Below are 14,371 nucleotides of genomic sequence, written 5' to 3'. Positions count from 1 at the left end.
GGGGCCTTCACTTTTTTTACCATCGTTTGCTTTCTTAAACCTAGGACTTTTTACACAAAAGCTATACAAAGCATGAAGATCGTAAAGAAACCCTCAAAAGCTAGGGCATTACAGAATGAAAACTGACTTGAAAAAATTTCATTTGGTCTTCTCATTCACTTGTAGTATAACAAGCTTTAATTTCATTACAGGGACAGGCACTAAGTCTGCATTCCTCATTTGCTGGGTGCTGAACTTGAGATATCTGGAATCTGATATCTAGAGTGATGCTGAATGTGGTGAAGTTAATTGTGAACCTAATTGAACATAGTTGTGATTCGAACACATGGTGCTAAATATTCTCAAAATACGCCAGTTTGGGTGTCTTACGCTGGGCGTTCTAAATTCATAGGTATATTTGATAAATTTTGTTTCGGGAAACTTTTTAAATTTTCTCATCTGTATAAGGGACATAATACTTTCTGTCCAATAAGCACCTTAATGTTTGGACACAGCTCAGATACTGTAAAGAAGAGTAACCCAGAAAAGCATATAAAAATAATCGTTTGTGTTAAGGGATTACAGCAGGCATTAGGAGCACACAGTAAGATCTAGTGTCACCCTGAAATGTTAAATAATACTCAACTTTATTGAACATGATCACCAGTTTTTCCATCAGAGAAATTGCCCTAGGGACTGAAAATACTGACATTAAAGACTGTATGCAAGATCTACTAAGGAACGCAAGCCTGTAAGTGTCAAAGAGATGATCTTGAAAGCTGCCCACGCAGTTTCTGCATAGGCACCTTGTCATTTTACTTTGCTCCCCTACGTAATGCTCCCCTCGAGAAACAGCTCTGGGTATGCTCGGTTCTGGGAACATTCTGGCAAGGGCTAAGCAGTTTAGCATTTATTTCATGCTTCTGCCTAGCTGGATGAACAAGAGGCTTTTCTACAGCGGAGATCCCAGATGGCTTCATACAATAACAATAACAAGCATCACAGGCCTCGCTCTCTAAAATATACAATGCAGGCTTTCTCTCCAAAAGTGACGGTATAGATGTCACTTTAAAGAAACTCTGCTCAGGAATCTTGTCATCTCTAAATCACTGTTACCAGTTGGTGGTTATCTGCTTTAACAACAACCACAAACAATTCTGGCTTGCTGATTCTGAGGGGAATTGCTTTGCCATATTAACAAGTCAAAATACATCTGCTTTAAAACCACCTACAACAGCCCTTTGTTTTAGTTTTCAAGTGAAAAACAGTATTCTGCAGGAAGAAAGAAAGAAGCCTGTAGGTCACGTCTCTCTTCCAGTGGAGGCAGTGGTTTGTTTGGTTTGGAGCACTGCATTTTCTAGGGCATCTTGTTCAGTATAATGAATCCTGAAGACAAGAGGTATGTCCTGTGTACCTTCTGGTAATCAAATTAAGAAAAACAAAACAGGAAAACAGCAAAGTGTTGGTTATTACATTAAAAACAAACAAACAGGTCTCTGATAAGTTCTTGAATCCAGAGGCACCTTCCTCTCTTTTCTCATCTCCTACCATAAATATTTTCTAACTTAATTTCCTTTCTGCAGCTGAATTTTTGTTCTTTCAACTCAATCCCAAGATATTTTTCAATTGTTTAAAATGCCAGAACAGCAAAAAAACCCAGTGCTCTATCGATACAATGCAAAAGGATGCATCTACTACTGCAGCTGGGTCAGCAGTAATTTACAGAAGTTTCCTCCAAAAATTCCATAGTGCCGACATGGAATGTCTCCATTCATCACTCTCCACCAGAGAACTTACTTGTTGTTTTACAGAAATCAAAGCTACTGATGCTTTCCATTTTTTTCTTTTTTAACCCAGCAGCTTCTTCCAAAAGATGTTTTCCTGCCAACGCTATGTTAGTGATTAAAAAAAAAAAAAAGAGTATCCTGGTTATTTACACAGAACAGAGTTCATAGGTAAAATAAGCAAAAGACCTTGGGGCCTCCTCTATGCAGAAATTAAACTAATACTTTGCATGCATTTAGTAGTTGGGCCTTTAATTGAAGTTACAATTGCATCTTGTTAGTAATCTTATTTTTACCAAGTCCACGACGTGTTCCTTGTGTCTTTTTATTGCCCCTCCCCTGCCCTAGGAAGTTCTTGTATCATTGTGTATTATTATTTTGTCCTTGGCAGAAAAGCCTTTGGATAATATTAGGAGGCTGTCTTCCCTCTTGCTGCGAGGGAGAAGGATAATGTGTTTTTTCCACACGTAAGCACTCAGTGAGCTTCACACAGTTACGCTGGACATCAGTCTGCAATGATCCCAATAGAAACACCACTGCAAACTGGAATTACAAATAACTCTGAATTCCCCATTAGCTCTGCTAACAGCAGTCATGAAAATCTCTGCTAATGACTTTTAGTGATACCCCTGCAATCTCTGACATTTGAATCAGTGAGTAAGACAAAGTTACAGAAAGTCCTTGGTCGGCATAGTCTCAACTAAATCCCCCAAACCTTAATCACCATGGAAACTACTTATCCTTAAGGCACTAAGGACAGCTGAAATAGTTTCTCTTCACAAAAATGGGAGTGAGGCTCAGAAAAATATAGGACTGTGCATAATGAGGCCTTTGATCTTTCATTTACATCTGTCTTTAGTAGGAATAACCTCAGTGAAGCAAGCTGAGTTGCAGAGTTAAATTCTTCAGTAGGACAGAAGTAGGTTTGGGACATTGTTTAGTTCTGGTTATTTCTAGATCTTTTTCCATTATCTTCATGCGTATATGTTAACAGATTTCTTCTTCACTTTCTAGTACAAGAAACTTAGCAATGCAAAGTAGTGTTTGTATATATAATTAGGAGACATATTCCAAGCAGAATTTTGCAGTCTGAGATTAAAAATGCCTCTAATTTAGCACGGGCCCCACCGAAACCCCGACGTATTCAATTTCCATAAACCACAGCATATTCTTCACGGTGCAGCAACACTCACACGCCCCCAAGCTGGAAAATCAGCGCAGGAACAGCCCACCTCATTTCCAGCTTTACACGAATTTAACCTCTTTATTTAGTTGTGAGGGTTGTTTCATTTCAAGCTAGGTTTTAACAGGTTTTATTGGAATAGTTCCCAGGAACGTTACCATTGAATAACGCCGCGGTTCTGCACACGCTCCCAACGCAGGTGAGCAAACGCCTGACCATGCAACGTGCAGCTGGGCCACCACGTCACTGTCATTGATGTAAATCCATCGGTGTCGTGTCTGTTCAAAGCTTCCCACTTTGACAACCCCGACCGCGAGTCACACTGGGGCAGTATCAACGGTCTGCATTAAAAACCCTCATCTCCAGGCTTGCTGCCTGCTGAGCCGCTGGCGCACCGCAGCCCGTGCCGGTGGCGCGGCGGGAGGCGGCGGGGGGCGGCGGGGGGCGGCGGGGGGCGGCGGGAGGCGGCGGGAGGCGGCGGGAGGCGGCGAAGCGGCGGTGCCCGCCGCCGGGCCCGGCCCCTCGGGCCCCGCTGCCCACCGACCGCCCCGATCCCCGGCCCGCGGCCCGCGCGCAGCCGCCGCGGCTCCTCCCGCCGGCGATTGGCGCGGCACGAGGCCCCGCCCCTCGCACCGGCCCCGGCGCGCGCCCTCCGCCCCGACCGCCGCGCGGCTGCTCCCCGCGCACGCGCGGCTGAGCGCGTCCTTCCGGCCGGCGGCCCCGGCGCAGGCGCTGCGCGTGCTCCCGGGTGGCGGGGGCAGAGGTCAGGGGTCAGGGGGCAGTTCCTGCCGGCAGCAGCATGGCGGGCGGGGGCGGCGGCCCGGCCGTGCGGGATGGGGCCCCGCCGCCCACCACCCCGGAGCGGGTTCTCTTCCCGCCGACCTTCAGCGTGTCCGAGATCAAGAACAAGCAGCGCCGGCACTTCATGTTCCTTCGCTGGAAGCAGCAGCAGAGGAAGGTGGGGGAGGGCCCGGCGCGGCGGCCGGTACCGGAGGGCGGGGGAGGCCCCGGGCGGCGGCGGGTCTGGCTGACGGGTCGCTCTCTCTGTCCCGCCAGGAGAAGCTGGCCAACAAGAGGAAGCGGAGAAAGGAGCGGGAAGCCCTGGGAGACAAGGTGAGTACGGGCTGCGGGCGGTGCGAGGCCGCCCGGCCCCGCGGGGGCTCCGCAGCCCGGGGAGTCAGACGGTGTCTCCGCAGAGCTCGGGGAAGCGGGGCGGGGAGCTCGGTGCCCGCTGGCCACAGGGGCCTCCAGGGACCCCCTGTAGGGCTGGGAGGTGTCGGCTGCGCCAGGAAGGCGGTGGGTGCTGGTTACATGGTGCTCAGTCGGGTGGAGTGCGTTTAAAACGAACAACGGCATAAGATCAAGCCCTCCTGAAAAGCCTTCTCTGTGCGGTGTAGTTGGTACAGCTTTGTGCTGGAGGAATTACACTCTAATAAGCGTTTTCTGTATAAGTTCAAGCCATCAGTTCTGATCAAACCAACCCTGCCCAGGCCTGGGTTCACGGCTGAGTTTGCTGCTTTTCCTGACCTGGGCACACTGACAGCCAGTTTTGAATACCTGTGTTACCGCAATCTCACAAGAGTAGCGCAAGTGAACACAGTAAACATTATATACTATCTGTCATTAAATTGTAGGTGTCCAGGACGTCAAGGCTAAAATGTGTTGCTGTTGAAAGTGGAGTTTCTTTCTTCATGAAAGAGAAGCAAAGTAGATAGAAAGTTCCCCTCCTATTTTTTTTTTTTTTTGGAATCCAGTTTTTTAATTAGACTGAAATTAAGCAGTGTCGCTGTTCTAGTGATGCTCCTCTTCCATGTGATGTGCTCTGGTGTCCCAAGACACATGCATATTTTTAATCAAGGTGATGATGTAACTTCTTTTCTAAAAGTTGGCATAAAATATTAATATTTCTAATCCTATGTAGAAATATTCACAATATCATGGTAGTATGAAAGTACTTTTCACAATACACTTTAAAATTACATGAATGTGTTATGTTAATAAACTTATTTATTTTAGGCACCTCCAAAAGCCATACCAAAGACTATTGAAAATCAGAGAGTGTACGATGAAACAACCGTAGATCCCAATGATGAAGAGGTAACTGTCTAATTTCTGCATGTGCTATTACGTTAACCATTTTTATCCAAGAACAGATATAAAATGGGTTGATGAAACTTAGCATTCAATGCTCTTCTGTTCAGGTGCTGATGAGTTACTTTTCACATGTGATGGTTTCATTAAGAGGTGATGATGTTGATCTTTCATTACCTGCATTAGATAATTGCCTTTTACATTACTGTTATTGATAGCAAAACCTGTCAATCAATGTTCATCACACTAGATTCTTAAAAATGTAAAAACCACACATCTTGTGATGATTAACTACAGGACAGATCTTGTGTACTGAAGTTTTTCCTACTAAATTCAATTTCATCAGAATTTAGATCAGATTGAACAATTGTTCTTTGGTTATTTCATGTATGGTGGATTAACAAGACTTCTGTTCTTCCAGGTTGCTTTTGATGAAGCAACTGATGAATTTGCACCGTACTTCAACAGACAGACAGTTCCCAAGATTCTTATTACAACATCAGACAGACCTCGCGGGGTTCGTATGTTTTACTTGGAGAGTTCTGAGCAATCAACTGGTTATAAGATACTAAGGTTCTCATTCTACGATTGGCAAATTAAAGCTGAAAATAATAGTTTTCACATGGATTTCTTTCTGCTGTTTTATTCAGCAACTGTCAATAACCTTGTATATGTATGTAACATATGAGTTTCTCTAGAACTGTTTGTTTTCTTCATAAAGCAAAACCAACGTTTTGATTTGTTAATGATTTGCATTACCTAACTGGGGAGATTATGGATATTTGTGAAAAACATAAAAGAAGTGGTTTTAAAAATAGCAGGAAGTACCCCTCAGTTTATCTGGAAACTCAGACTTTAGTACCTGAAGTAATAGTTATATTGTATTTTGAAATGTTATGATCTTTTTGTAAAGCAATGTCCTTAATAATTAATGAGTTTGGGGTTTATGCGTTATAATGTTCCTGTTTTTCTATGATGGGGGGGGGAGCATGAAAAATCCTCTAAATACGAAAAAAATTCCCTGATGTACTGCAGTCTACTGCAAGTATTTTTTTTTTTCCCCACTGACTGCACAAAGTAATTTAATAGCTTGTCTTCAAATGTTTATAGAGATACTGGAAGTAATTTATCATCAGGAGGGCAGCAACCCTCCATTCCCCTTATATTTGAATTTGACACTGTATTTACCACATTGCAATTTAACTCACCTGTTTTGCAGAGAACAGTGAGATTCTGTGAACAACTGTCAACTGTTATACCTAACTCACATGTCTATTATCGAAGAGGACTGGCTTTGAAAAGAATTATACCACAGTGTATTGCAAGGGACTTCACTGATTTAATCGTCATTAATGAAGATCGCAAAATACCAAGTATCCTTTCGTGTGTTTGTTAAACTGGATATACTACCTCTGGGCCTAATAGGGAAACAAAGTGATTCTGTAGTGTGCATCAAAGATCTATTTTATTCTGGATTTTTTTCTCTTCACTCTGCAGCTTATAGTGTAACTACAGAGTTAAAAATCACTGTGCCAACTGGAGTATCTGATGGCTAATGGTACTTGGAACTATTAAGGAAAGTGCGTTGACTCTTTTTTTAGTTCGTAATGTATGGATAAACATTGTTACTATTTCAGTAGATTTAATGGTTTGATTAACAAGTTTTTCTGACTAGGAAGTTGAATTTAATTTTGCTGACTAGGTAAAACATTACTAATTAGTAAAGTGAGAAGGCAACAGAAGATAACTGTGGTTAGCTATTGAAGCAAAATTTAATGGACAGACTTCAGAACACTAGTCAACTGGTTTATGAATGTATGTTGGAAAATATAATGAAACCTTGTAAATCAGACATAGGTTATGGATATAATATTCCAATGTAACATTGTGTTTCACAGAAAATACTCCTATCTAAATTACATGTTCAATTTTACCTGCCTTTTTTTTTAACTCTGTGAACAGATGGTCTCGTTTTAAGTCATCTGCCTGATGGTCCAACTGCTCATTTTAGAATGAGTAGTGTCCGTTTGCGTAAAGAAATAAAGGTGAGACTCCAAGAAAATAATAAAAAAAGGGTAGTCTGTTGTTTAGTGATAAATACGTTTAGTCTGCTTGAACTGTCAAAACTGGTTGTGCTTTCATACGATTCAGCTGATCTCATAAAGGTGCCATAAGCAGCATATTTCCTTTTTCATAGTTATTTGCTGAATTTCTTTAACTGTCTGCCAAGTGTATCTATAGTCATGCCAATAAATAGCAGCCGATAACCTACATCAATAGTGAATACCCAGTGTATGGTACACACACAGTAAGGTACTTAAACATCAGCAGTATAGAACATTTCAATAGATGTAGTTCCTAGTCTTGAATAAAACCTAGTTATTCTTATTCTTACAGCCCTGTCACCTCTTAGGTAGTTACGGATTGCTTATTTAGCCCTAATTAATTTGCACTAAAATGTTATTTTTCTTTTGAAATAAGTAATTTTTAAACTTCATCTGTTCTTGTTAAAGAAGAATCTTTTATCTTTGTAGTCCCGTGTACTCTTGGCACTCCTGTGATAGGAACCCTGCATTATTTGTTATATGGAGTGCTGCTGGAAATTGGTGCAGGAGAGAGGAAATGTAAAATTACTTACTTGTGCTTTTTCATTACATTTATATTGTTGATACCAAAGATCCTGGTGTTACCAGCTGCTCCTTTACTTGTATACAAACTTAGATTGCATTTGAAGAAATGATTAGGGCATGTTAGCCCTGTTAAAATAATTTGGTCCTGGTTGTCTTCTCATTATTTTAAACTCTTCTTTGATAATGTATTAAAATCCTTCTGCATTCCATCTATGCTTTGCATTCTTATCTCTTACTTTCATTTCAGCGAAAAGGGAAAGAGCCCACAGAACACGTACCTGAAGTAATCCTAAATAATTTTACAACACGACTGGGCCATTCTGTTGGTCGAATGCTTGCGTGTCTCTTCCCACATGATCCTCAGTTCATTGGAAGACAAGTAGCCACATTTCACAACCAGCGAGACTACATCTTTTTCAGATTCCACAGGTGATGTTTTATGCAAAACTCACAAATGAGAGAGAATATTCTTGTAACTTACTTCCTAACTCCTTTTTTTTTTTTTTTTCCCCAAGATATATCTTCAAGAGTGAAAAGAAAGTGGGAATTCAAGAACTTGGGCCACGTTTTACATTAAAACTGAGGTCTCTTCAGAAAGGAACCTTTGATTCTAAATTTGGAGAATACGAATGGATTCATAAGGTATGTCTAAGTCCTTCTTGGGAAGGGAGATTGAATCTGACATGAAATTTTACCGCAAAATTTAGCCTAAAAAAGCGGTATAAATGCAGTTCTCAATTCAGAAGTGTTTAACAAATATTTAGAGATACCTTTTTGATAAATATACAAAGTAGAAGAATTCTGCTATATTGCAAGTCAAAAATCGCAAGGATGATGAATATCAATATACCACAACTACTTATTTGCAGAATGTAATTTCTTTAACATATACAGATATAAGCAATTGTGAACAAGGGTATAAGCTATTATTGGAAGCCTAGTAAACTTGAGAAGCTATTTTTGTGCAAGGTGAGTGCAGGAATCATAATATAAAAACAATTAAGCTATTTACATAAATGTCAGTCACTTCTTAACAGTGAATGGAAAGTAACACTGACCACTGCACATCTTCAAGTGGAATGGAAGTATTACTCTAGGCAATGATAAATCACTTTTCCAGTCATTTTTACCATAAAATTGTAGTTGATTGGCAAAACTTAGAATTCAGTAGCCACGCTATGCCAGAAGGAAAATTCTAACACTCGTGGCGTAATCCATGAAATGGATAATCTTGTTTGTTTTAAAGACACTTTGCTGTCAGCAGAGAACCGCTACATGTTCTTCAGTTCTGTATCATTAATCTCTAATTCTTCTCCCTTGTTAGTCTTGAAAAGCTGACTCTTAGAAAGGCTCAACTACACTGTAACTGTAACACATTTCACTGCCTACCCTACTGTAAACTGGAGTGGTCATCCTTGTTTGTATCCTGTTGCATGAATTTGCTGGTTAATACATTATCTTTTAAATTTCAGCGCCGAGAAATGGATACAAGTAGAAGAAAATTTCACTTATAAGGGACAGCCATCTGCCAGTTGCTGGTGACCAGAAATACAACTGCTTTGAACTGTGGATTATCTCAGACTGCTAACTGATTATAATGATACTGGACAGTATCTGTCTGCAGAAAGACAAACTGCAAACATTGAAACTTCTACAGGAGCAGATTGAGTAGGATGCATCTTTCTTCCTATGTTTGCAGTTAAATCCAACGTGACAAGGACAGTGACTCTTTTTCCAGTTTAGCAGGAGAAACTATGGCAATGTCAGAACAATCTGTAATTTAGTTGTCACTGAAGATTTGCCGTGACTGCTGCTGTGCTGTAAATTACACTTTGCAACATCAAAGACAATAAAGATTTTGGATAGTCTCAAAGTATTTCTAGTTATAAAGCTTTTTTTTTCTGTTAAGCAGCTAAACCCAGATGTCTTCTATTAATCAGGTAAGAGGTAAACATTTTAAGCCTCCTTCTAACTTACAGTATGCTGTTCCCTGAAAGTATGGTGATAGTTTTCCAAAAACAGTCTCCTATCTAGAGAACATTGAGAAGGCTGTATGCCATCCAGGAAGTCTGTGGTATTTTATTTCATTAACATCTTGCATGAAATAGCCACATTGCTGAAGTTAACAAAAATATGCTTGACTCTTCCAGGTAACTCTTCTTTAAGTGTTGTATTTAAAAGAGGTATATACCCAAAGCAGTCACTATTATTGTATATAAAAAGAAATAAATGCTGATGAGAAAGAACTCATAAGGCCAGCTTAGAGTAAGTACAGAAAACCATCTCATCTAAAAATGCTGCTCGTTTGAACATGTGAGGTCTCTGAGTGAGGTTTTTCCCATTAAAATCCTAAAAACGCTTTTTCACCCTCATAGCTATACTCAAGTTGGTATTACCTGCAAAATAAACTACTCTTCTGCCTTAAGTTTGCACATTCACTGGCAGCTAAAAAGCTAAGTTTTATTTCGATTACTTTCTTTTCATATGCAGCTAGAAGTACTTCATGTTTACCTGAAGAGTAAGATGGCTCATAGAGTAAGCTATCCACTAGGGTAGAATTTATCTTTTAAGATAAATAATAATTGACTGTCTTTATTTAATGTCCACGATAAGGGGCAGCTAAACTTAACAGCCAAAATATTTTTTTCTGTTCTGTCACACTTAGAAGTATAGTACTGATGAAGCCTCATTGTTCTGCAAGACTATCAACCCCAGGCAAACTTGCAGCAGCAGAGAATATTTAAAGACAGGCTCCTGTACATGTTTTCCAGGTGCTGCAGAGTCATACAGTAATGGGTGAGGTGTCAACATATCCAGAAGTTAATCAACTCATTACAGTAATTTTAACACCAGACTAAGTCAAGACACTTTTATTTTTTGCTTGGCATATAAAACTGATTCCCTTATGAAACAGAAGTATTGTAACTAGGATACAGTTCATTTGGAGAGGTAGATGGTAAGAGGTTTGACGACAGTAGCAATTCTACAGTTAGATTTGGCACGTCAAAGCTAAGCTTTTGTACAGACTTCAAACCAGGCCACTCCTTGAGGCACTCTGCCCCTACACACAGCAGCTAGGAAAAGATGCTAAAAGATCTGAAAAACAAAACCAAAATGTAGTTAGAAAAGTATCAGTGCTAAGTAAAGCAACTCTAAGAACATGTACCTTCAGAGTATGCCATGGACGGCTACTCAGAAAAAAAAAATCTTTTTCTCAGATGTTTTATAAAACTATTGGTTTATAAAATAAACTTTTAAACATGAAGCTGTCCCCAAAGGTACAAGATGATAATAAAAGCTGTTACAAAAGAACTGAAGCTTAGTGTCTCCTGGAAGCCAAACAGCTAAGTGGAAGGACAGAAAAAGTTGTTCCTGGTCACTTGGTGCCTACTTGGCCTTTGAAAAGCAGGGGGAGTCTGTGTAATTTGGAAATGACACTCTACAGAGGTAGTGCTGACTGCGCAAACACGAACTCTGTTGGGTCACTGTGGAAACACCAAGATTACAACTAAAGAAATTGCCTATTTTGAGGAAGTGCTTGCAAAAGATACAGTGTAGGAAAGAATTTTTTTCTTATCGGTAACGTAACTAAAACTGCTGTTCTAACCACTTCTGCCTGTAACATCAGCAGAAACAAGTGCTCTGTCTCAAAATCAGAAAGGGGGAAGGGCTGTAAATAAGAATGAAAATACTAAGCCTTTTGTGCCCTGTGTATGCACGTGTGTGTGAGACAAAGGAAACGTTATTCCCTGATGTCCACATCCAGGAACTACTAGACCTTGGCAAAGCTCAGTGGGGAACTGTATATGTCACTGATTAACGTACAGTTTATTTGGCTTTTCATAGGTTATCAGTCTAAAACGCTTACAGATGATCTGATTTCTTCCTTGAATTACTGCTTAAAGCTGAAGCTACAGTAGTGTGAATGCAAGTCAGTGTCCAAGAATAATATATTTTAAATAAGAATAGTTGATAAAATTCACAATAGAAAGAACTTTAAAAGCTACAAGAACTCTTAAGGCACATTTCAGTTCTACTGTTGTAATTCACTGCTCAAAACAACGGGGGAAGTGGTTTTGTTTGTTAAATAGTCAAGCATCAACCTCTATACTGTTACTGCTCTGGTCTTCACTAGCATGAACCCCCTTGCTTACACACAAACTTTCTGGAAGCTTTCTACTGTCTGCTTGAGAGGAGAACAATTTTAACAACTCATTCTGACTGTGGTTAACTTTCTATGAAGCTGCCCAAATAGTACAACTCAAATTTAGCAAACTACAATTCTTTGGGTGATATAAGTCAGCTATAAAACCAGAATTCTTGAAGGTTGAGACTCACTATGAGATTTCTAAGGATTGTCAACTACGGTTAACTGCATATCAGGTGCTTCTGAGTAACATGCTCTCACTCCCTACAGATCCAAGTCAAGGGGCAATAGAGAAGAGGGCCATGGTAAAATTATAATGTATTTACTGTGGGCAAAATATCAAATTATTGGGACTCTCAGAGTCTTGGTGAGACTACTGTGGATCTAAAACTCACCTTTCTAAATAGATTAGTCTGAAATCTAATCACCAGAATTTTCAAGGAATGCCAGATCAGTAGTCTTCATAGTGATAGCAGTAGTGCTAATGAACCTATAAAAGTTTTGGAATGAAAATCCAAATGAGTATCCGACTGTTTCTAATTATTCAACCCGCTACCCATGTAGTAGCTTATTTAAGTTGACTATGGGCCTTGATACATTTCTTGGACTCAGTACTTTTTTCTGTTGGCTTAGAGGGTGTGTCCTGGAGGGAAGAGTGCTCTTCTTTGAGACCACCACTAACCTATGTTTGGAAGTGCTCTTTCAAAGTTTAAGAACTAAAGTCTGCTTTATCTGCCACAAACAGGATTTGCCATGTATGCTGTCAGGTGAGTAATCCTATGTGAGAAAAGGGAAATAATACCCTTGCACAGAAGGAAGATACGTCAGAATTACTGTACAGCCAGGTTAGTCCAAATAGCAGCTCAGTAGTAGCTGGTGCCACTACTGCTTTGCTGCAGCAACAGAAACTGCTGGAAGCTCTGCAACAGCTAAACGCTACTCCTAATGTTTATGAACAGCACGTCTCCAGTACAGAGCTGCCACCAGAATGGGGCAGGAGGGGCCCACAATGGGGATCTAGACCAACACCAGCTGCAGAAGTCAGATGTCTCTTCTGAATATTTTTACTACAAACAGTCTCACTTAAAGCCAGCTATTGTTATTGTTATCTGTTACTGACAGAGCAGTTTATAAATCGTGATTCAAGAACTTACCACTGAAAGATACCGAAGTAGTTCCCATAATTACAAAAATGAACAAACTTTCTGGGGTCTGAATGGATTCGTACTTGATGATACTCCTGTCAGGAGGGGATCATGTTGTGCATTCTGCAGGCAGAATTGCTTCAAGTCTGCTGCAGCCTGAGAAACCTAGTAATAGTGAAAGTTTGCATTAGAATTCACTGAACACTCTTTACTGAGGGTGTAGCTAAAGCAAAAAGTATAAAGAATACTGCTAAATGATTCTGCAATACAGCTTATGTAGATTTTATACAACAGTTTCATCATAATTTTTTGGTTTCTTAAATGCAAGAAGTTTTGCAATATTAGACTAAGAATGAATTTGTAAATTTTTCATGTTAAACTTCTAAGCCTGAAGGGTGAAAGATGAACATCTTGGAGATTGCTTTGTTACAAAGATCCTTGTTCTAGCCTGAATCGGTTAAAAATACAGCCTATAGTTTAAGATGCTCTATTCAACTGAATTGGCATTTTATCTTCCCTTGGAAAGCCATCCTTACTGTGACATAGCGTGTGGGTTTTTTGGTAGGCAGCACCTAAAAGCAGTGAAAAAATTATCTGTCTTGCTTTTCTTTGCTCTAACTCAGAACTCATTAAAAAAAAAATTAAAGTTTCAGAAAGTAGCACCTTCAGTGGTATCTTGTATTTGCAGTTTGCCCGGAGTTTCTCTAATTGTATAGGGCCCAGTCTCACCCCGAAAAGGCACAAGTTAAATGCACGCAGCGCGTCTTGCAGCAAAGTCTCCATTTCAGTGTCAGGGCCGGGCCAGCCAAGGCAACCTGTTGTATCCGGCTCGGGTGCCCTGTTCACCGGTCTGACAGAAGAAGCGTCTCCCCAGAATAAGGCAAGGAAAGGGGGCAGCGGGCGCGTCCATCCCCGGGCAGCGCCTGGCTGGAGAGCGGCCCGGGCGTCCCCGCGGGGCTGCAGGAAGCGAGAGGGCGCGGCGGGCCAGTCCGGGCCCCGCACGGGCCGAGCCCCGGGAGGCGGCGGCAGCGGGCAGGGACCCGGCTGCGCGGCTGGGGAGGCCCGGCGGAGCCCCAGGGCTAAAGCCCGCGAGCGCGGCGCCGCCGCCAAGGAGGGCCAGGGCAGGTCGGAGCTGTCTGCCCCGGCCCGGCCCCTGCCCCACGGGCGGCCCGGCCCCTGCCCCACGGGCGGCCTCCGAGGGGCGCCGCGGGGCGCGGCCGCCCCGTCCCGTCCCGCCCCGGCTCCGCTGCTCACCTTCACGCGAGTCACGCTGGCCTCCAGGCGCAGCTGCTGCACCACCTTCTTCATGGCCGCCACGTTGGAGGAGCCCGACATGGCGGGAGCGGCGGCGGGCGCGGCAGGCGGCGGCACACCCAGCACAACTTCCCGGCGCGTCCCGAACTCTCCGGCGC

At 41.9% G+C, this 14,371-nt stretch overlaps 2 protein-coding genes across 2 annotated transcripts; one reads left to right on the top strand and one right to left on the bottom strand.

The window, feature by feature from the left end:
• Positions 1-3,719: 3,719 nt before the first annotated feature.
• RPF1 (ribosome production factor 1 homolog) lies at positions 3,720-9,543 on the top strand. The gene is made up of 9 exons (XM_065657401.1): positions 3,720-3,904; positions 4,003-4,059; positions 4,963-5,043; positions 5,459-5,554; positions 6,257-6,410; positions 7,000-7,082; positions 7,915-8,096; positions 8,183-8,309; positions 9,140-9,543. Exons 1-9 carry the CDS (start codon positions 3,746-3,748, stop codon positions 9,179-9,181), a joined length of 981 nt encoding a protein of 326 aa, XP_065513473.1. The 5' UTR covers positions 3,720-3,745; the 3' UTR covers positions 9,182-9,543.
• A 965-nt stretch (positions 9,544-10,508) lies between these two features.
• Positions 10,509-14,364, bottom strand: GNG5 (G protein subunit gamma 5). The gene is made up of 3 exons (XM_065657403.1): positions 14,214-14,364; positions 12,969-13,124; positions 10,509-10,763 (listed from the first exon to the last, which is right to left on the bottom strand). Exons 1-2 carry the CDS (start codon positions 14,292-14,294, stop codon positions 12,999-13,001), a joined length of 207 nt encoding a protein of 68 aa, XP_065513475.1. The 5' UTR covers positions 14,295-14,364; the 3' UTR covers positions 10,509-10,763; positions 12,969-12,998.
• Between the last annotated feature and the right edge of the window lie 7 nt (positions 14,365-14,371).

This window comes from Caloenas nicobarica, chromosome Z (assembly GCF_036013445.1).
Source record: "Caloenas nicobarica isolate bCalNic1 chromosome Z, bCalNic1.hap1, whole genome shotgun sequence".
Classification (NCBI taxonomy): domain Eukaryota; kingdom Metazoa; phylum Chordata; class Aves; order Columbiformes; family Columbidae; genus Caloenas; species Caloenas nicobarica.
This window is presented reverse-complemented; position numbering and strand designations above follow the sequence as displayed.